This window comes from Dreissena polymorpha, chromosome 8, assembly GCF_020536995.1.
Source record: "Dreissena polymorpha isolate Duluth1 chromosome 8, UMN_Dpol_1.0, whole genome shotgun sequence".
Lineage (NCBI taxonomy): Eukaryota > Metazoa > Mollusca > Bivalvia > Myida > Dreissenidae > Dreissena > Dreissena polymorpha.
The window spans coordinates 1497494-1518633 of NC_068362.1; the positions used below are offsets into that span (position 1 = coordinate 1497494).

General features: G+C 35.6%; 1 protein-coding gene across 6 annotated transcripts; it reads right to left on the reverse strand.

The window, feature by feature from the left end:
• Positions 1 to 290: 290 nt before the first annotated feature.
• On the reverse strand, positions 291 to 7116 carry LOC127842730 (collagen alpha-2(VIII) chain-like). Of its 6 annotated transcripts, XM_052372413.1 has the most exons (6): positions 6961 to 7116; positions 4948 to 5047; positions 1260 to 4270; positions 972 to 1067; positions 780 to 875; positions 291 to 683 (listed from the first exon to the last, which is right to left on the reverse strand). In XM_052372413.1, the coding sequence occupies exons 1-3, from the start codon at positions 7060 to 7062 to the stop codon at positions 2034 to 2036; spliced, it is 2439 nt and encodes an 812-aa protein (XP_052228373.1). In that variant the 5' UTR covers positions 7063 to 7116; the 3' UTR covers positions 291 to 683; positions 780 to 875; positions 972 to 1067; positions 1260 to 2033. The 6 variants fall into 6 exon arrangements, with proteins under 6 accessions (XP_052228373.1, XP_052228375.1, XP_052228374.1 ...); XM_052372415.1 differs by lacking the exon at positions 972 to 1067; XM_052372414.1 differs by lacking the exon at positions 780 to 875.
• Between the last annotated feature and the right edge of the window lie 14024 nt (positions 7117 to 21140).

The window sequence follows — 21140 nt, forward strand, 5'->3', positions numbered from 1 at the left end:
ATCACATACAGCAAAATAAGCCACGAAATCTGGCGCAACACCCCGTAATTGATTTGCTTATGATGTAGCTAAGAACTGCGCAGAAAAAAGGCATCCGCTACTTTTTATCTCATAGAGATAATTTTTGATCGTTCATAAACTTCGACCACAATCAACGCCGTATATCTTTTTTAAAGATATTTCTTGTTCTCGTTTAATTGACTAAACAAAAGCCCTTTATACATGTTTTACGTTACTGTAACCAGTGATGCATTGCATTGCAAACATTTTGAAATATTGCTTGCGCAACGGAAAGCTTTTATTCGTACATAATGAATTACACATTCAAAACTTCTCTTCATATATTACATCACCAAAAGGACATTGGTGAAATAACACAAATCTAGAGGATATGAAAATACAATAACCAACAAAAGTCTTGCGTATAAAACTTATTGAAAACTTACAACTAAGAAAAACATTCGTCCTCTTCGGCCATCTTTGATTTATAAATGATATGAGTACACTTTGTAGAATTCTTAAATTTGAGCCGCAATCTGAGAAAACTAGGCTGAATGCATGTGCGTAAAGTGTCATCCCAGATTAGCCTTTGTCACTTTCTGCCTACTCCGGATTGTCATTAAAAAGGGACTTCCTTTAAAGAGAAAGGTCAACAAAAGTGGAAAGTGTCGTCCCTGGTTAACCTTTGTCACTTTCTGCCTACTCCGGATTGTCATTAAAAAGGGACTTCCTTTAAAGAGAAAGGTCAACAAAAGTGGAAAGTGTCCTCCCTGGTTAACCTTTGTCACTTTCTGCCTACTCCGGATTGTCATTAAAAAGGGACTTCCTTTAAAGAGAAAGGTCAACAAAAGTGGAAAGTGTCGTCCCTGGTTAACCTTTGTCACTTTCTGCCTACTCCGGATTGTCATTAAAAAGGGACTTCCTTTAAAGAGAAAGGTCAACAAAAGTGGAAAGTGTCCTCCCTGGTTAACCTTTGTCACTTTCTGCCTACTCCGGATTGTCATTAAAAAGGGACTTCCTTTAAAGAGAAAGGTCAACAAAAGTGGAAAGTGTCGTCCCTGGTTAACCTTTGTCACTTTCTGCCTACTCCGGATTGTCATTAAAAAGGGACTTCCTTTAAAGAGAAAGGTCAACAAAAGTGGAAAGTGTCCTCCCTGGTTAACCTTTGTCACTTTCTGCCTACTCCGGATTGTCATTAAAAAGGGACTTCCTTTAAAGAGAAAGGTCAACAAAAGTGGAAAGTGGCGTCCCTGGTTAACCTTTGTCACTTTTTGCCTACTCAGGATTGTCATTTAGAAGGGACTTCCTTTAAAGAGAAAAGTCAACAAAAGTGGAAAGTGTCGTCCCTGGTTAGGCTAATAGCCTGTGTACTGAACATGCTAATCTAGGATTACACTTTACACAAATGCATTAATTCCAGTTTACCCAAACAAAGGCTTTGCAAAATATCAGGGGCCTGTCTTATCAAAGATTTTATCAAAGACTGAATTATGCAGTTTAAAAGAATTATTTTTTTATCAGAATGATCCAAAAAGGTTTAAAGGTATAAAAAAGTTTGATATCTTAAATAATAATGTAATTAAGTTAACTTTAAATAAAAGTGAAGTTTGTTCAAAGCATGGTGCTTTTTTATCATCAAGTAAATATGCTCAACAATGTTCAATGCAGCAGGTCCCTGATAAACGTAAATGAACGAGTCACTGGTAAAACTGGGCTTAAAGCACGTACGTCCTATCATCCCACTTTAGTCTGTGCATTCTGCATAGGCTTATAAAGGACAACAAATTCCACTTAAAATAGATTTTCGTTTAGAAATTTCCTTTCTCTAAAAAAATTCATAAAAGCAGAAAGTGTCGTCCCTGCTCGGTTTTCGCTGAGTGCCATTCAACTTTATTATCGTCCCAATGTTCATCCTTGATTTACAATCCCACAGTTTAACTGTCAAGGTTACCACCTACAACAACCACCCTGGAAGGACTTTGTTCCAACAATAACTAACTAGTCACCCTGAAAGGTCTTTGTTCCAACATAAACTAACTGGAAGACCTAGACAGTGCAGTATTGGGCATCTGTACGCTGAAATTGTCCCTAGGCAAAGTACCAACTTCCCTTAATTCAAACTGTCCACTGTTGATAAACCCATTAACTGCAGAAAATCCTTGTGGATCCTGAGGGAACCCAGAATCAGATCCAAACGGTGTTGATCTGGAAGAGGCTCGGGTTAGATCTGATGATGAAAAGGATCCAGAAAAAGAATCTGAAGGTGTGGCGGTTGGAGAGGAAGCTTGAGAGAGGAATGTTATCCCCATTTTTCCATCTGGAGAAAATGTTTGGCCCGCAGATGATGATGAAAATTGATCTGGGAAAGTAGACTGGGCGGTACTGGGGAATTCTAGGTTTGAGCTGGAACTGGAGCTTGTACCTGACTGCCAAGGGCTTGGGAATGTAGAGCTGGAGACTGGAAAGGATGTGTCTGAACTTGACGGTATAGGCTGACCAGAAGGGACAAAAGACTGGTCAATGTTGGGAAAACCAGTTTCTTGGGTTGACCTTGACCTTGTTGATCTTGTAGACGGAGATCTGCTGGCCAGTTCTGGCCTTTGTCCAATAGAACCAGTTGCACCAAAATCTTGTGTCAGACCCCCAGAAGTGGCAAAGGGACCTTCGAAGCCAGCCATGCCTTGGAAATCCTGAAAACGGCTTGCTGCTGATGGTTGCACTCCGGCTGACTCCTGTCTGTCAAATCGTCCAGTGGGTCTTCCTGCAAAACCTGTCTCAAACGAAGCCGTTGTATCAAAGCTTGGAGGCATTCGGCTGTCCAATACAGGACTGATGAATCCACTCATCACTTCTTCAAAACCAGGTGTTCTTGCACTTAGTGAAGAGGCTCCTGATCCCAAGGCAGATGAGGGGTCCACAAAACCTGATGGTGTTCTTGGGGGAAAACCTGGTGGAGCACCAAATCCTGGTGGCGTGGGTCTTTCAAAACTTGGGCCACTCCTTGTGTCAAATCCACTTACAGGAGTACTGCCAAAGCTGGTTGGGGCACTCCCGGCGCCAAAGCCACTTACAGGACTGCTGCCAAAACCGGTTGGGCCACTCTCAGTGCCAAATCCACTTACAGGACTACTGCCAAAGCTGGTTGGGGCACTCCCGGCGCCAAAGCCACTAACAGGACTGTTTCCAAAGCCTGATGGGTTACGACTGTCTATGCCCAAGACACTTTGAAAGTTCATTCCGGACCTTGATGTCCTGTCGAAGTTCAGACTGCTAGGTCTATCAAATGTAGGAGCGCTGGGATTTCCACCGTTAAATCTTTGAAAGGTAGACCTATCAAATCCAGTAGGAGTTGGCACATTTAATCCAGTAGGATTTGGCCCATTAAAGCCAGGAGTGCTTGGCCCATTAAATCCAGTTGGATTTGGCATATCAAATCCTGTTGTGCTGGGCCTATCAAATGCTGTAGGATTTGTCCTATCAAATACAGTAGGATTTGACCAACTTGGTTGACCAATTCTATCAAAACTTGGGAATCTTTCCATACCACCTGCACCAGGGTTTCTCATATCAATTCCAGTAGGAGATACTGGTGTTCTATCAAATGTAGGTGGACTCCCAAGTCCTGCAAATGTAGGTGGACTTCCAAGTCCTGGAGTTCTGGATCTCCTATCAAGCCCAATAGGACCACCAGCCATCCTGTCAAATCCAGTTGTACTTCTTGACATCATATCAAGCCCAGTTTGACTGGCCATTCTATCAAATCCTGGTAAAGCTCCTGCCATCATATCAAATCTGGGTGTAGTTCCAGTTGTCCTTTCAAGCCCTTGGGGACCACCAGCCATCCTATCAAATCCAGGTTGTCCAGCCATTCTATCAAATCCAGGTTGTCCAGCCATCCTATCAAATCCAGATTGTCCAGCCATCCTATCAAATCCAGGTTGTCCAGCCATCCTATCAAATCCAGGTTGTCCAGCCATCCTATCAAGTCCTTGTGTTCCACCACTCATCCTATCAAATCCAGGTTGTCCAGCTATCCTATCAAGTCCTTGTGCTCTACCACTCATCCTATCAAATCCAGGTTGTCCAGCCATCCTTTCAAGTCCCTGTGTTCCTCCACTCATCCTATCAAATCCAGGTTGTCCAGTCATCCTATCAAGTCCTTGTGTTCCACCACTCATCCTATCAAATCCAGGTATATGACCGGTCATTCTATCAAGTCCTGACATACTGCACATCGTCTGTTGAGCTCTTGATCCTGGTGCATACAATGCTGGAAAAATGGAAAGTAAATAATTATGTTAAAAAGTTTTTTCAAGGCATAAAAAGCGGCATTACGCAAATGTTCTTTCTGATGCATTCTTTTTATACCTATCAGAAAATTAACTCTTACTGATACAGTAATTTGCTAAATTACGGGCTTAATAAGTAATGTTGTATGGGAAAACAATATTATTATTTAATTTGTAGGACATTATTTTTTTGATGATTTCATAATTAAACCTATTCATGAATTCAAGATTCTAATGAACAAAAGAAAAGACAACAGAACGTCACGCGTCTCATCAGGATCCAACCTGTTTGCTATTCTTATAGAATTCTTTGAAAAAAATCTTAGAAAATGCTTATTTTAGAAATTCAGCAGACAGCATTTAAGCAGACGACAAATTTCCCAGCATGCAAAGGGTTAAGACTGAATTGACATAGGCATGAAAGACAAATCATATCCAACATAATATATATGCAAGCATCTTGTGCCTGTTTCCATTCTATACATAGATGGTGACATCACTACGTTATTGTCAGTAAGACCGGTGTGTACACAATGGTATGTTTCTCAATCAAGATACATTGAGATACTACAAATACTACAAAGCAATCTTGTAATTCAAAGAAAGAGAAATACCCCCCCCCCCCTCCAATTTTGTGAAAAGTAAAAAATGCACTTACGTGTACTATCCACTGTTAGTGCGCAGGCTGCCACGGGTCTGGACGTGTCAAACCTCTGGAAGGCACGGCACACATGGCTGGGGCAGCAGGGTGGAGCTCTCTGGAGTGGACAGAATTAAATCCCTTAACTTCAGTGGTCAGCGTAAACTCTTTTTATATGAGCGGTATGAGTAAACTCCCTTTACATGAGTGATCTGAGTGAACTTGCTTTATTTGAGGGGATAAATTGGACTCCCTTTATTTAAATGGAATGATTAAATTCCCTTTATTTTGGTGTACTTATTGAACTCCCTTTCATATTTTGGGACATAGCAGCTGGCTCCATTTATTAGAGTGGTCAAAGTAACCTGCCTTTATTTGAGAAGACTAAGTAACTTTCCTTTACCTTAGTGAACAGATTAGACACCCTTTACTTGAGTGGCCAGACTAAACTGCTTTTACGTGAGTGGATAGAGTAAACTCTTTACTTAAGTGTACAGAGTAAATTCCCTTTATTTGAGTGGACATAGTAAATTGCCTTAACTTGAGTGGACAGAATAAAACAACCTTTACTGAAATGGACAGAGTAAATTGCCTTTATTTGAGTGGACAGAGTAAACTGCCTTTATTTGAGTGGACAGAGTAAATTGCCTTCACTTGAGTGGACACAGTAAAATACCTTCACTTAAGTGGAGAGAGTAAACACTCTTTACTTGATTGAACAGAGTTAACTCTTTATTTGAATGGACAGAGTTACCTCTTTACTTGAATTGACAGAGTTAACTGCCTTTATTTAAGTGAACAGAATAAGCACCTTTGACTGGGGTTATGATTGTATATTGCCTTTACTTGAGTGAACAGAGTTAACTTCCTTTTCTTACTTGGACAGAGTAAACCATAGTAAATTGAGTGGAAAGAGTAGCCTGCCTTTATTTGAGAAGACAAATCAAACTTCCTTTTCCTGAGTGGACTTTTCCTGACTGGGTTTATCAACAGTGGACAGTTTCAGTGGACAACCTAAACTGCATTTACTCGAGTGGACAGATTAGACTACCGGTAACTTTTCTTTAGTAGACAGATTAGACTACCTTTTCTTTAGTGGACAAACAAAACTGTTTTTACTTGAGTGGACAAACTAAACTGCATTAACTTGAGTGAATAGAATAAATTGCCTTTACTTGAGAGGGCAGAGTAGTTAACTATCTTTAATTGAGAACAAGAGTAAATTAGCTTTACTTTAGTGGACAGAGTAAATTGCCTTTACTTGAGTGGACTGAGTAAAGTGCCTTCAGTTGAGTGGACACAGAGTTGGAGACAGAGTTAACTCTTTACTTAAATGGACAGAGTTAACTGCCTTTATTTGAATGGACATACTTTACTTCATTTACTTGAGTAGACGGTTATCTTAAATATACCAATATATATTGACTAAAGTGTTAAGTATTAATATATAGTGCTACCTTACCAAATTTGTTTAATTATATGTAAAATACAATTTTACTAATGATGCAATTGTTACAGTGTTAGTTTTTTAAATTGAAATAGATACTTATTTTTGCAAATTCAAGGACAAAGATAAACTTTAATTTTACTTTGCATTTTGTACAGCAACCTGTATTCACAAAGTTCCTTCTCAACATTTGAGGAAACTGCTTAAATTAACAAAAGCACCGCATAGCGGGTGCCAACTCTCGGCTGTGGGTGCAGTTTTGATTAAATGAAAGCTTGTCAGAAGAAAAGGTAGAACTCATCAAGGTGCATCTACATATGAAGTTTCAAAGTTGTAGGTGGAAGCACTTTGATTTTAGAGCCTATGTTCAGTTTTATATTAGAGGTCACAGTGACCTTGACCTTTGACCTAGTGACCCAAAAATGGGTGTGGCATGTAGAACTTATCAAGGTGCAGCTACATATGAAATTTCAAAGTTGTAGGTGGAAGCACTTTGATTTTAGAGCCAATGTTAAGGTTTTAGCATGACGCAGACTGTAATGGCCCCTGATGGAATAATGGCCCCTGATGGAGTGTTCACTGACCCTGCAGACGGCCCTTCGCACTCCTTCATCGTTCTGTAAATGGAGCGCCTCTGCTAGACATAGCATGCCAGTCTGAAAATAAAAACAACAGATTATAAACATTTACTTGATGTGAAACCTTTCCTGCTCAAAATTAACCCATTTATGCCTAGTAGACTCTCCCATTCTTCTAAATTGGATCAATTTATTTCCAAAATTAGCGATGCCTAGTATATTTATTTCTATATTTAGAATATTACTTACTGAAATTCCTTTAAGCAAACAGCGGAGACCCAGATGAGACGCCGCATCATGCGGCGTCTCATCTGGGTCTACGCTGTTTGCAATGTCCTTTTTTTAGGACGCTAGGCATGAATGGGTTAGTGGCAATGGCTATCTAATATGCAACTGGCATTAAACCTGAACAGCCTGCAAGTAACTCACAGACTGTTCAGGTTTTATCCCGTTTGCTGTTCATCTGTATTTTAGGGCTGGAAATGAAGCTTTTAAAACTTGAATATAGTAAGAAAGGTCTTAAATTCTAAGGGTCTACAAACGCGTTAAAGTATGTTTCTGGGAGGTAAAAGATTAAGTGTAATTGTCTTAAATAATTAGCAAAGAAAAAGATTTGAAGATAAATAATGGTCTTACCCAGTATTTGAACAAATGACCTGAGCCAGCAAAATGGTACATGCAACCACTACACAATTCAAAATTAAAGATTTAAAAGTGTACATTAAACACTATGTAACTCAATGATCTGTTGTAAGTGTTAAAAACACTTTGTTACAGTTTTTTTTAGTCAAAAATGTTATTTCAGTTAATATTTAAACATAACATAATATATACATCGTTGTCTAAATCGTTGTCTAAATCTATTACACTTCTACTAAAATGAAAATTGTCATTTTACAAACTTTGACTTAAGTACATATTTAAAGAATTACAATTCATGTATGCACTCACTATAAAAAAATGCTTGAATTACATGCACAAGAAACTGTATGCAGTATGTACTCACAATGACAAACATGTTCTTGTAATTCAAGCATTTTTCATTTGAGTACAGAAATTGTTCCAAAAGCATGCGTTGTTAATTACATGAATTTACAATATTGCTTAATTCTTTCAGTGCTGGAACCGGACTTTGAAGACCTTTGCAAACAATTTGGATCCAGATGAGACGCCACAGAACGTACGTCTCATCAGGATCCAAACTGTTTGCTATTCTGATAGTATTCTTTGAATTTTTTTTGAAGAAAATGCTTATTTTAAAAATTTAGCAGACAACAAATTTCCCAGCATGCAAAGGGTAAAACACAAAAGAGAAAGTACATCCGATATATTAAAAAACAAACTCATGCACTGTACATGCAATTATGTATAACATGCACTGCATTTGAAAACCTGGCACATAGCAAGTTACTGTTCAAAAATTGATGTTACATGGGCAATGTTTTTTGCCTTGTCTTTACAGCAATACAGAGATACTCAAACAGAGCACAGGTACAAACAAGGTCATTAATTAGTGCATTACATCATAACACATGTCTTACAAGTAACTAATTGGCTCATTAAAATTTCAAGTCAATTAAACAGACAATCTCTGCACAATAAATGTCAATCATAGGTAATTAATGTAATGTTTTATTGAACAATTGCACTTTGGTATTGCATATTGCACTGCTAATAATGAGCTAAAACTGGGGAGAAAAAACATCACCTGAGAGACAATGCACTTTTTTTAAACATAGAACATTAGAAATGATCTGTTGTCAATGCCATGGGATGGACACATTTTGTTTGGCATTAAATATGACAGCAATGCATACACCAGCACATGTCTGACTCACCATGCACAAACATGTGCATAGTCTTAAATTTACCCCTTAAATACGTATTTTCATGGATTTGTAGTGCCTTAGAACAGAGGGGGTAATCACGTGATAGTCAAGATGGCGACGTCCATGCGAAACAGTTATTTTTCGCCATTTTATACCTTTTATTATGTTTGTTTAATTTTTAAATGATGCTCACTTTCCAGCCACATCAGAAAACATGTAATTACTTTTCATTTATATTGATAATACACAATTACTTTTCATTTATATTGATACTTTACTTTGAGTTTTCTTTTTTATTGGTCATACACAATTACTTTTCATTTATATTGGTACTGTACTGTTACTTTTCATTTATATTGATACTTTACTATTACTATTCAATTATATTGATACCTCATAATAAATTTTCATTTAATTTGGTATTATTAGTTACACCGTTAGTAACTGACGGTGTATGTGATATACACCCTCAGTAATTTCATACAATACGAAAGCAAAGCTCGAGATGGTATTAAATTACTGAGGGTGTATATCCCATACACCGTCAGTTACTAACGGTGTAACGATTATATCTCAACCGACTACTCAATAACTCAGGTAGTATGGAAATTACTCGGGGTGTATGGACAATACTTCATGGGAACGTGACCGCTCTAAGCCAATTGGAATAGGTCATTCTTGTAGGAGGTGAGAGATTGCACTATTATTTTTAAATTATTATACATAACCAAACAGGACACAGTTGGATGAAACATGTTTTTCCTTCCCTTTAAACAAGTCTTAATCCTTGTAAAAATATGAAGACGTTGAGTTGTATAAAACATATTCTTAGCCATTTTAAGAGCTATTTTTTATAGAAAAATATGATTTTATAGAGCAGTTGTATTTTTTTCTTTTATTTTCAGTCTTCAAAATATATTAAATGCAACATTTCAATACACAAGAATAAACGGGATGTTTGTTTTACATCTTTAAATCATACAATGTATCTAACAACTTCTTTATGCTGCATTTTTTTAAACCAAACCATAAAGTATAAAGTATTAAAATATGCCTCACTAAAAATGGTCCAAAGAATGATCTCCTTTTAATGTTTCCTTTTTTTATTATAAAATATTGATCCCTAAAAATAAAACCAGCTATGCATGAAGGGACTTTTTTGAAATCACTTTTGGATATAGAATAGTTTCATTGATTTTCATTGAAAATTTTCATGAATTGTATAATGAATACATGTACACATTTTCTTTATAAAATATTTAAAACTGGAGAAAATGTATTTTTGTATTACTGTATATATTAATGCTTCCTGAAAACATACTAAACTGAAGTTGGAATTAGACATCATTCTTCGAATAAGCTTTGTTATTCCAACAATACTTTCTATGCAATATATTACCTATTGTATTTATTAACTTTATACCAAATTACATGTTTACACAGTTATCTTATTCCAAACGATACAGTGTTTGAAAAATTAAATAACATAAATAACAAGTTTACAAAATCATACAAACAAATTACTTACCAAAAGTATAGCTTTTTTAATCCAATTAAGTTTCATGATTTTTCTCTAAAATGTCTTCCCCCAAAAAATGTCAATCACTTCTATCTTTAAAACTGTTAAAATTTTCTTAAGAAAACCAAACAGCAAAAGTATACATTATCAGTTCAATAATAATTGACAATGATTTTTTGTAAGTACATTAATGTGGATGTATATGTCAAGATAATGTCATAGGAGGTGTGCCCTTCCATCAATTTGAATATTCATAGCCTTATTTGAAATCAACCAATCAAAACGGTCCTTTGACAGCTCCATATCTGAAATAGACCAATCAAAACTCTTCTTTGACAGCTGTCATCCAATCATGACAGGTGAAATAATTGTGCTAGTAATTAGGCAAATATGCTTTCTAAACTGATGCATTCAAATTACCAGCCAATGAACATGATGTGAGGTCATGCTCTGTCTGTCTAGGCCAATAATCAATATTCACCATGGTCTGTGAAAAGGGGGTTTAATGCATGTGTGTTAAGTGTTGTTCCAGATTAGCCTGTGCAGTCCGCACAGGCTAATCAGGGATGACACTTTCTGCTTTTATGACATTTTTTGTTTCAACAAAGTCTATTCTCAGCAAATATCAAGTTTAGGCAAAAAGTGTTGTCCCTGATTAGCAGACTGCACAGGCTTATCTGGGATGACACTTTAGGCACATCTATTAATCCCTTCTCACAGAGCACAGCTAATATACTTGTGTTAAATCTGACCTTGGACTGTTTGAAAATCACAAATGCAAAATGTGAGGTAACACCCGTTCTACTTTATAAAACAGTTAAGTCAAGACTGTGAATAATAATTTTGAGAAAAAGAAACCAAACGATTATACTGTCTGAGTACAGACACATGTCCTTTCACATTGTTGTGTCTTAAAAGCACTAATATATAAATGACAATTTTGTCAACAATAACGTTATTTAAAAGGCTTTTGCATTTAAATGTGACCTCTAGCGTGTTGACTTGGTAAATATTGACGATTCACAAGTATCACAAAAGCTTATAATGAGCATAACTTAGTCAGAAGGGCTCAAAAGAGTTACATGTTTACCTGATGCATTTTTTAATTTTTATGATAAACGACTTTTATCTGTAAATAAAACATTTTTGAGTTCTGATGCTTTTGAATAAAATAATGTGTCAGGAATGAGACCGATCAATTTTATACGGACACATCAGAGCACAAAATTGTGCTATAACAGATTAACCCTTTGCATTCTGGGAAATTTGTCGTCTGCTAAAATGTTGTCTGCTGAATTTCTAAAATTAGCATTTTCTTAAAAAAAAATCAAAGAATACTATCAGAATAGCAAACAGTTTGGATCCTGATGAGATGCCGTGTTTTGGGCCGTCTCATCTGGATCCAAACTGTTTGCAAAGGCCATCAAAATTTGGTTCCAGCACTGAAAGAGTTCCCCCATAAAAAGCAAAGTGAAAATGGCTTTTGCAAACAGCATAAAACCAGAACAGCCTGCGAGTAACACACAGTCTGTTCAGGTTTTATGCTGTTTGCTGCTCATAAGTATCTAAAGGTTGGAGATGAAGCCTTATAAACTGGAATTAAGTAACAAAGGTATTTAATTGAATTTAAATTTCTATGGGACAAAAAATGCACCAAAATTTGTATCTAAGTGGTAAAGGGTTAAAGGGACTGTAAACCACGAATAACGAAAAAAGAAAAGTTCTAAAATACCGTAATTGTTTACAATTATTAGTTTGTATTGATACAAATTTCTTGACTGGTATATTACATTACTTGAAAAAAAAATCATATTTTCAGTATATTCGGTAATAACATTTCGCGATGTGAAATTGAAAGCACATCATGAAAATAGGTGACATAATGATATGCACACTATAAATAACGCAAGTGTATTGATCATTTTATATATAAAATATATACAATTCACTACGCAGGCACAATTTGAATTCCTGGGATTTTACCACGTGACAATGATGATCAATCTACTGACGTTATTTATAGTTAACTGGTAGTTACCTGGTAGACATACCCAGTAAAATTTATAACCGAACATACTGAAAATATGAAAACTTAACAACTTTTTTCAGGTAATGTAATATACCAGTCGTGATATTTTAATCAATATAAATTTATAATTGTAAAACAATACGGTATTTTACAACTTTTCTTTTCTTCGTCGTCGTGGTTGACAGTCCCTTTAAATAATGCTCTTGACCTTCAACCTAGGGACTTGGTTATACCCGTCTGTAGATCTGCCATAGTCATTAGCACTTTTCTATGGAATTCCATAGAAAATGTTATGGAATTCTACGGAAATCGATGGAAATCCATGGAATTTGATGGAATTCCATCCACTTGCCAATTTTCCATCTGAAGCTGTTATGGAATTCCACGGAATCTCGACTAAAATTCCATGCATTTCGACGGAATGTATGGAAAACGCCATGGAGAGTTGGACTTAGCCATTTTTTTCAACGGAAATAGTTATGGAAAATAACTTATACATTTTCTTGGATGGAAATCAATGGAAAATAACTTAGAAAATTTTCGCTGGTTGTCTGAAATGTATTTGTAGTTTAATACATGTATGAATTTATTTGCATCATGTATTTTGTATTTAAAAGAAAATGCAATAAAGATAATTATAAATTTGTTCTAGAAATTGGAACAGTTCTGAAACTGTTCCATATTTGTGTTCTAAAACGTATGTTCTGGAATTGTTCCAAAACAGTTTTTTTATAATAAATCCAGAACATTTGTGGAAAATGGCTTAGGACTCAAACTGTTCCAATAATTTCAAGAACCTTTTTAGAACAGTTCAAGGACAAAATATGGTCAAAAATTTCTAAAAATGTTTTAAAATATAGTTCTAGAACACATCTAGAACGCTTTAAGAACCAGTAAGTTCTACAAAAGTTCTAATGGGGAATAAGAACACATATAGAACACCTTACACTTACAAATGGCCAAATACCGGTAGACTTCATAGTAGCGACAGCAGCAACAGCAGTAGTAGTTGTAGATGTAGTAGCTGTATTAGTAGTAGTAGTTGTTGTTGTTGTAGTAGGTGTTGTTGTTGTAGTAATTGATGTAGTAGCAGTAGTGTTTTTTATATCCGTAGAGATTGTGGTGGTAGTAGTAGTAGTAGAAGTAGTAGCATAAACAGTTTCTGTAGCAATAGTAGTAGCGATACAATTAGCAGTAATAGCAGTTGTTGCTGTAGTAGCAGTTGTTGCTGCTGCTGTTGCTGCTTTTGTTGTTGCTGCTGTTGTTGTTGCTGCTGTTGCTGCTGTTATTGTTGCTGTTGGTGGTGGTGTTGTTGATGCTGTAGTAATTAAAGTAGTAGTTCTGCAGAAGTAGGAGTAGTTGTTACTTTCAAAGCAATTTCTACAAGTTTAAATTCCTTAACCCTGTCCAAGTGGTATACACACTGTTTTTTCTCAATATCAAACTCAGCCAGTCCAGGTTGTCAAATAACAATCTATCTGATAAGCCAAGCATGTGTTGTACATCAGATGTTGGGTATGTTTGCTGCAAATCTATTGGTTATAAGATATAACAGCCTTTTCTAATTGGCTGAATTCAAATACAGAAAGTTTACCTGTTAGATTGAAACATGAAACATGGTGGACAATGTACTGGTTTAACTTGTTAAAATTAAGTTAAAGAAATTTAACAAACAGAAGAGTTCATTAGTTTTTCCATTAAAAACACTTTCTTAAAATACTTATGTATTTATATCATTTGGAAAGTGACATGAAATATTGCTAAAGAGTGATGCATACAGTGTTTGAGCAGTCTGTCTAGGAATAGAACAACAACTGAAGGTTTGTGATTTTTATTATTTCTAAATACTCCTTTAAATTTAATCTTCTTATGACATTATTGTAGACCTTTTTATGTGATATTTGAGGTTTTAGTATGGCAAATATTAGTTTAAAAGCAGCTGTCACCCAAATTTTCACTAAGTGGAGTTTGCAGGTTGAAAAAGGAAGTAATAAGACCTATGTGGAGAAATTAATAACGTTGAATGTAGTATCGAATTTTATCATGCAAGAATATGGAACTGCAGGCTAAGGAAGTTTTGTACTGTGCATGTTGAGCACTCAATGCTCATTAATGGTGTTAATGTTTATTATTATCCCCCGCCATAGGCGGAGGGATATTGTTTTGGCGTTGTCTGTCCATCCTTCCATCCTTCCGTCTGTCCGTCTTTCCATCCATCCGTAGCCATATCTTGGAAGTGCTTTGGCAGATTTCACTGAAACTTGGTATGAGTATGTATATGGATAAGAGGATGATGCATGCCAAATGGCATTGTACACCATTAGTTAATAACAGAGTTATGGCCCTTTGTATCTTGAAAAAATGCTTTTTTGTGTGTCCAAGGCCATATCCTGGAAGTGCTTTGGCGGATTTCATTGAAACCTGGTTCGAGTATGTATATGGATAAGAGGATGATGCACGCCAAATGGAATTGTACACCATCTGTTAAAAACGGGGTTATGGCCCTTTGTATCTTTAAAAAATGCTTGTTTGAGTGTCAAATATAATACTTATGTGTCCAGAAGCATGTTGGCGGGGGATATCAATTTCAACGTATTTGCTTGTAAATAAAAAATTAAACCAATGGAATTGGTTTTTAGGTATCTGAGTGTGCATTTTCATACCAATAGAATTACACATCATTCTATTTATAGCAATAATAAATTTGTACTAATCATACCAACAAATTAAGTTATGCTTAGTGCTTTGCGATGTATTCACTTCGTTTTTAGTTCTCTTTCTAAAGACCATTTAACAACTTAATATTTAAAACAATTCATGAATTACGTTCCCTATACATTTTCATTATGTGCTTTCATTACCATTGACCAGTTGATGGAAGATACTGCAGAGTTTGGCAGGGAAATAATCCAACAGCAAAGCGGCTCTTTAAGCGCATTTACCTAGAGGACTTACAGGGCCACAAATTCATGGTAAATATTGTCATGCCCTGGGCTATATAAGTTATTTAATGTTAACCACCTGAAAGTATTTTGTCTTTTTGGAATTCAATATATTGGTCTAAGTCAGTTACACTTTACTGGATCCTGGGATAACTTTAAAAGTTCTAAGTATTGTTTCATGAAACTTGAAACATGAACAGATGACAATAAGGACATTTTGCACGTCATTTCATGTTGTTTATAATGCAAGAATTCTGGTTGCTATGGCAACAAATATATTTAACAAACTTAAAATAGTGAAGTTTAACAGGTAGGGGACCATATTGCTTTGCAATCTCTTGTTATAGTTTGAATTTAAATAACTCTTTGCTTTAGACATTTTTATGATTTTTTATTCTGTAGAGCACATGTGAGCAGTATACAATGTACCTCATACCAAAAAGGACCCGGAGGCAGTGACTGGTGTTCAATATTCTCAGAAGAATAAAAGGAAAATGGCAGTGGAAGACTTGGACAAACATTTTTAAAAACTAGCCTCTGTGTTAAGCCTGGCAGTCTGTGGCTGGTGACATGTTTTATTTTGGTTACTTCTTGTATAAAAAAGACCAGTTATTTATTTTGTGAATTGTATTTTGTGTTTGTTTTTTGTCTTAATTTATTTGTTTGTTTTTGAAACTTGGATAATTGAATTAAGTCCGTGTTCTACAGTACTGGGCATAGTATTATAAATAACAAATTTACAACAGTTGTTAATTTGTTATGTATTATTATTAACTATGCTCAGTACTTGAATACTGGCTGTCTGCATGGGAATTTGTTTTCTAGAAAGTTGGTTTCAGACTTAAATATTTGAAGTTAACCTTCGGAACTTTTCTAGAATTGTACTGGAACACATCAACTAGAACTGAACTTCTGTTATCATACTGAAAGTGTTCTAGAATTAATAAGGAACAGTTGTTGAACGTTAAAATTTATGAGAAAAAACTCTAGAACAATTGTGCGTGATGTGTGTGTGCATGTAATTGTGTGTGTTTATGAACATATGTGAGAAAGGAAGTATACTTGTCATAAGAGAAATGTAAAATTCTACTTCTATGTTTTATATTGTGCCTTGTATAAGTTTTTCTTTTCTCACCTGTATATGCGTGCATGTTTATGGATGTGTTTTTGAATGTGTGCATGCATGCCTGTGGTTAAGAGAGTTGGTACTTTATGAAAATGTAAAACCACTCATTTTTTGCATATGTACTGCATGACTGCATGTGTGTGGTTAATGATTGATGCCAGATCTTTTCCTTGATGAAACCTTTAGTTACATTCACATTTGTTTTTCAAAATCAATAAAATGCCTTTGATCTATAATCTGTTTTTTCTATTTTATTCCAGCTTTTTATTAAATTCCATAGCTTTTCACGGAATTCCACGGCATTCTATGGAATTCCACGGCATTCTATGGATTTTCACGGCATTCCATGGAATTCCACGGCATTCTATGGAATTCCACGGCATTCTATGGAATTCCACAGCGTTCTATGGAATTCTACGGCATTCTATGGAATTCCACGGCATCCTATGGAATTCCACGGCATTCTATGGAATTCCACGGCATTATATGGAATGCCACAGAATTCTATGGAATTCCACAGCATTTTATGGAATTCCATCCCATATCAAGTCCCCCTTCTGTTTTTTTTTCACTTTTCCATTGATTGCATGGAATCGGATGGAAAGTTAGTGCCAATACTCCACGGAATTCCATCTAACGATTTCCATTGAATTCCATATGATTCCACGGCCGATCTACAGACGGGCAGTGTGTATTACTCGCTATGCTTGTACCTGCTGCAGTTATTAAATATCCTTAATTTGCTTAAAAATATGAATTGACCTTTGACCTTTATTTGTGACCTTGATCAAATTACCTGGTTCTTTTCTCTGTCTCATCATACTGCATGATCACTTATGTCAAGTTATTTGAATCCTTCATGCTGTACAAATTCTTGTTTCACTCACAGATGACAGCGGATGAAATGTTTTGTAACAAATTCCTTATATGAGTGTAGGTATTTTAAATTATAAAATAGCACCCTAAAATAAAATTCCCATTACACATGAGCCTGATCGCTTATAGAGTTTGCACAGGCTAATTGGGGTCAACACTTCTCGTCTTCTTTGGTTATTCCTAGAGAGACTCTTAACAAAAAAACACAAAACAAAAGTGGAATATGTTGTCCCTGATTAGCATCACTTTACGCACATGCATGAAACCCAATTTTTAAGAGCATGACTCTGTGATAAAGGGGTTTCATGCATGTGCGTAAAGTGTCGTTCCAGATTAGCCTGTGCAGTCCGTACAGGCTAATAAGAGACGACAGTTTCCGCTTTTATGATATTTTCCTTTTCAAGAAAGTCTTTTCTTAGGAAAAATCAAGTTGAGGCGGAAAGTGTCGTCCCTGATTAGCCTGTGCGGACTGCACAGGCTAATCTGGGATGAAACTTTACACACATGCATTAAATCCTCTTTTCACAGAGCACAGCCCAAATACACAGTCATACCGTGAAAATATTAATGACTAAGAATGCTGACACCTGGTGATAATATTAATGTAATGTTTAATTTTTAAAACAACTAGTATAAAAATGGTCCATGCTACTTACACCAAAAGTGCCCCAGGCTAGTGGACACAAAGTGTTGATTTATGTGTATTCTTTGAACTGTACGTTTTTTTTCAACTCATGAATATATAGTCACTACAGAAGTAGCAGCAAAAGTAACTGCAGAAGTTATAGCAGAACTTGAGCAGCAGAAGTAGAAGGTATTATTTAACCCTATGCATGCTGGGAAATTTGTCGTCTGCTAAAATATTGTCGGCTGAATTTTTAAAATTAGCATTTTCTTTGATTTTTTATCAAAGAATCAGAATAGCTAACTGTTTGGATCCTGATGTGACGCCACGTTCTGTGGCGTCTCATCTGGATCCAAACTGTTTGCAAAGGCCTTCAAAATTCGGTTCCTGCACTGAAAAAGTTAATAGTTAAAATTTCATGACCGTGGTATTCTTATGGGTATTGCTTGAGAAGATTGTGCAACACAAGCATGCCATAAGCCCTTTATATGAGCTGCGTTCTAAACAAGAAATATCTTTTAAAAACATATACGGCGTTGATTGTGGTTGTGGTTGATGAAAGATAGAGTTATATCAAGGAGACAGCAAATGCCTTTTTCTAAACAGTTCTTAGCAGAATCACATGCAAATCAATAACGTTGCGCCAGATTTTGTGGTTTATTTCGCATTATAAGATATTATTAACCATATATCCATAGATATTGAACAGAAATACACAAGAAAAATGGACATTAAATGAAAATATATGAGTAAATGGCAACACACGCATCAACCGTACATATTTGAAATATAAATAAGCGCGTTCTTCGAACAGACATGTTGTAGTGGTTTTTCTGACATAGTCATTTGATTCGATTGTTTATAGTATCATGAATCATCGCGCTCATGCTTAATAAATTGGTGGCTATGGTGGAATAATTCTTAATAATCAAAACTAGTACTTGTCATGGAATTATTGAAAACAAGAAATATCTTTAAAATTTTTTTTACTGCATTGATTGTGGTTGAAAAGTAAAGAGTTCAATGAATGAGATCAAAAGATAGCGAATGTCTTTTTCTGTGCAGTTCTTACATGTAGCTGCATCACACGCAGTACGGGATGTTACGCGGAGTTTTCGCGGCTTATTTTACATTATTACATATTGCTGGTCATAAACCTATAGATACAAATCAGACAACCAAAAGAAGAATGGAAGTGAAATTTAAACATATGAGACAACCGGCCACACGGGAAGTATCCGTACATATTTTAAACATTTATATGCGCGTTCTTCGAACAAACCTGTTTTAGTGGTTTGTCGGGCATTGCTATTTGATTCGATTTTTAACAGTATCGAGAATCATCGCGCTCATGCTTAATACATTAGTCAATATGGTGCAATAATTCTTGTTAAATTAATCAAAAATAATATTAATCATGGTATTGTTGAAAACACATTAAGAATCTATTTTTTACATACCATAATTATATCGCTGAATATCTTCATTTAACATATTTCTGGTCTCAATCAAATTCCAGTTCACCTAGTTCACGCGATAGCGTCTATATTATATAACGATTATTTTACTCGCCACGAACTGACCAGGATAACTTGGGGTTGGAATGCAATGTATTTAATTGAGGCCACGCTTCCACTGCTGGAACGACGCCTTGTTTAAAACTTTATACTTTTACATGTTAAATGTTCAATTTCGAAAACAATTTAAAATGGCTTGGCCAAAACGAATATCAGGATAGGGAAAAACGGTATTTTTATGAACTTAAATATACTAGTACAATGACAGGTATATGGAAGTAATTACTAAATATGAGAACATAGCCTTTAAGTACAAACGCTCTGGCGCTGGCAATCCTCTGAAAATAAAAGGTGCACGCACAAACTGTATTGATGTCAGGAATTGAGTGTAAAACTGTTCTATCTATCAAGCCTTTTCATTAGAGATAAAATTGTTTCATGCTGAACACACAGTAAAACAGTGTTACAAAGATGCGTTCATGTTTTAAATGTTCTGGTGGTATGCTCAAATCAGCCAATGGAATAAATGAAGTGTATACATTCGTGTCTTGCCGCGGGAAAGGTCAGGTAAGGTCAGAAGTGACGTTAAACATCTACGCCGAAAAAATTGGCTAAATGCACGTGCCTAAAGTGTCCTCCTAATCAGGTATTATAATTTCTGTCTAAACTGGATTTTTGTTTAGAAGAGATTTTCTTTTTTACAATGATGGATGGCAAAGCTATTATAGTCACCTCTGTTTAAACTCAAAGGATACACATTATCTCCCACCATGAGAAATAAGTATTATCAGTGGTTCAATACAACCAATATGTCCTTTAATCTAAACAAAACTTCAACCAGTATGTCCTTAAATGTAAACAAAACTATAATAAATATACAAGAAATTTCCTTTGTTTAGTTAATTCATGACGTCTTGTTTCTTAGGTGTACTTTTACACAAGTTTAAAAGATTATTAAATATAAAAGACACAAAACAACAACTTCATAAGCATTTTGTTTATCAGATGTTATTTACTCATAAAACTTTGTACTTTACTCATAAAACTTTGTACATTACTCAGTCCACTTATGTAGTCTACTGGTTACAACTTTGTACTTTACTGGTTACAACTTTGTTTTTGCTGGTTACAACTTTGTACTTAAATAAATACAACTTTGTGTAAATCAATACAACTTTGTGCTGTTATCAATACAACTTTGTACTGTAATAAATACAACTTTGTACTTTAATCAATACAACTTTGTTCTGTATCCCTACCCATTTTGACCAGAAAACACCTAAGATACATGTATTTAACCTGAACAGCACAAATGACAAGTTGTAGCATTATTTAATGGTGACTTTTTTCTGACAGGTTTTCTAACACCCCGGGTGTCAAAAATGACAATTCACAGCTAAATTGATCACATGCAAGTGTCAGAGTTAATGACTGTACCTGTTATGCAGAAAGTATTTACATGCCTAGTAATTTATTCAGCCATATACAGTTTGTGCCACACTAGTAAAACAAGAGTGCCAGAGGCCTTTTGGCGCTCACCTGAGACCCACATGAAGAAAACTATTCTGAAGTGGACTTCAGATATTTAAAACACAGATTGCAAAGGTACATATTAAATTCTTAGAATAATGTAAGGGGTAGAACTCAGTTAGCCAATAACTGGTTGAATCTCCTGCAAAATGGGTGTCTAGACAAGTTTTAAGAGGTCACCTGAGATTTATTT

Coding starts and splice junctions, on each gene's coding strand:
- LOC127842730 (XM_052372416.1), bottom strand. CDS start 7,062: ATGTTTATAATCTGTTGTTTTTATTTTCAGACTGGCATGCTATGTCTA. Junction 5,048..6,960: donor TGCGAAGGGCCGTCTGCAGG/GTCAGTGAACAC, acceptor TGTCCACTCCAG/AGAGCTCCACCCTGCTGCCC. Junction 4,271..4,947: donor ACTAACAGTGGATAGTACAC/GTAAGTGCATTT, acceptor CCATTTTTCCAG/CATTGTATGCACCAGGATCA.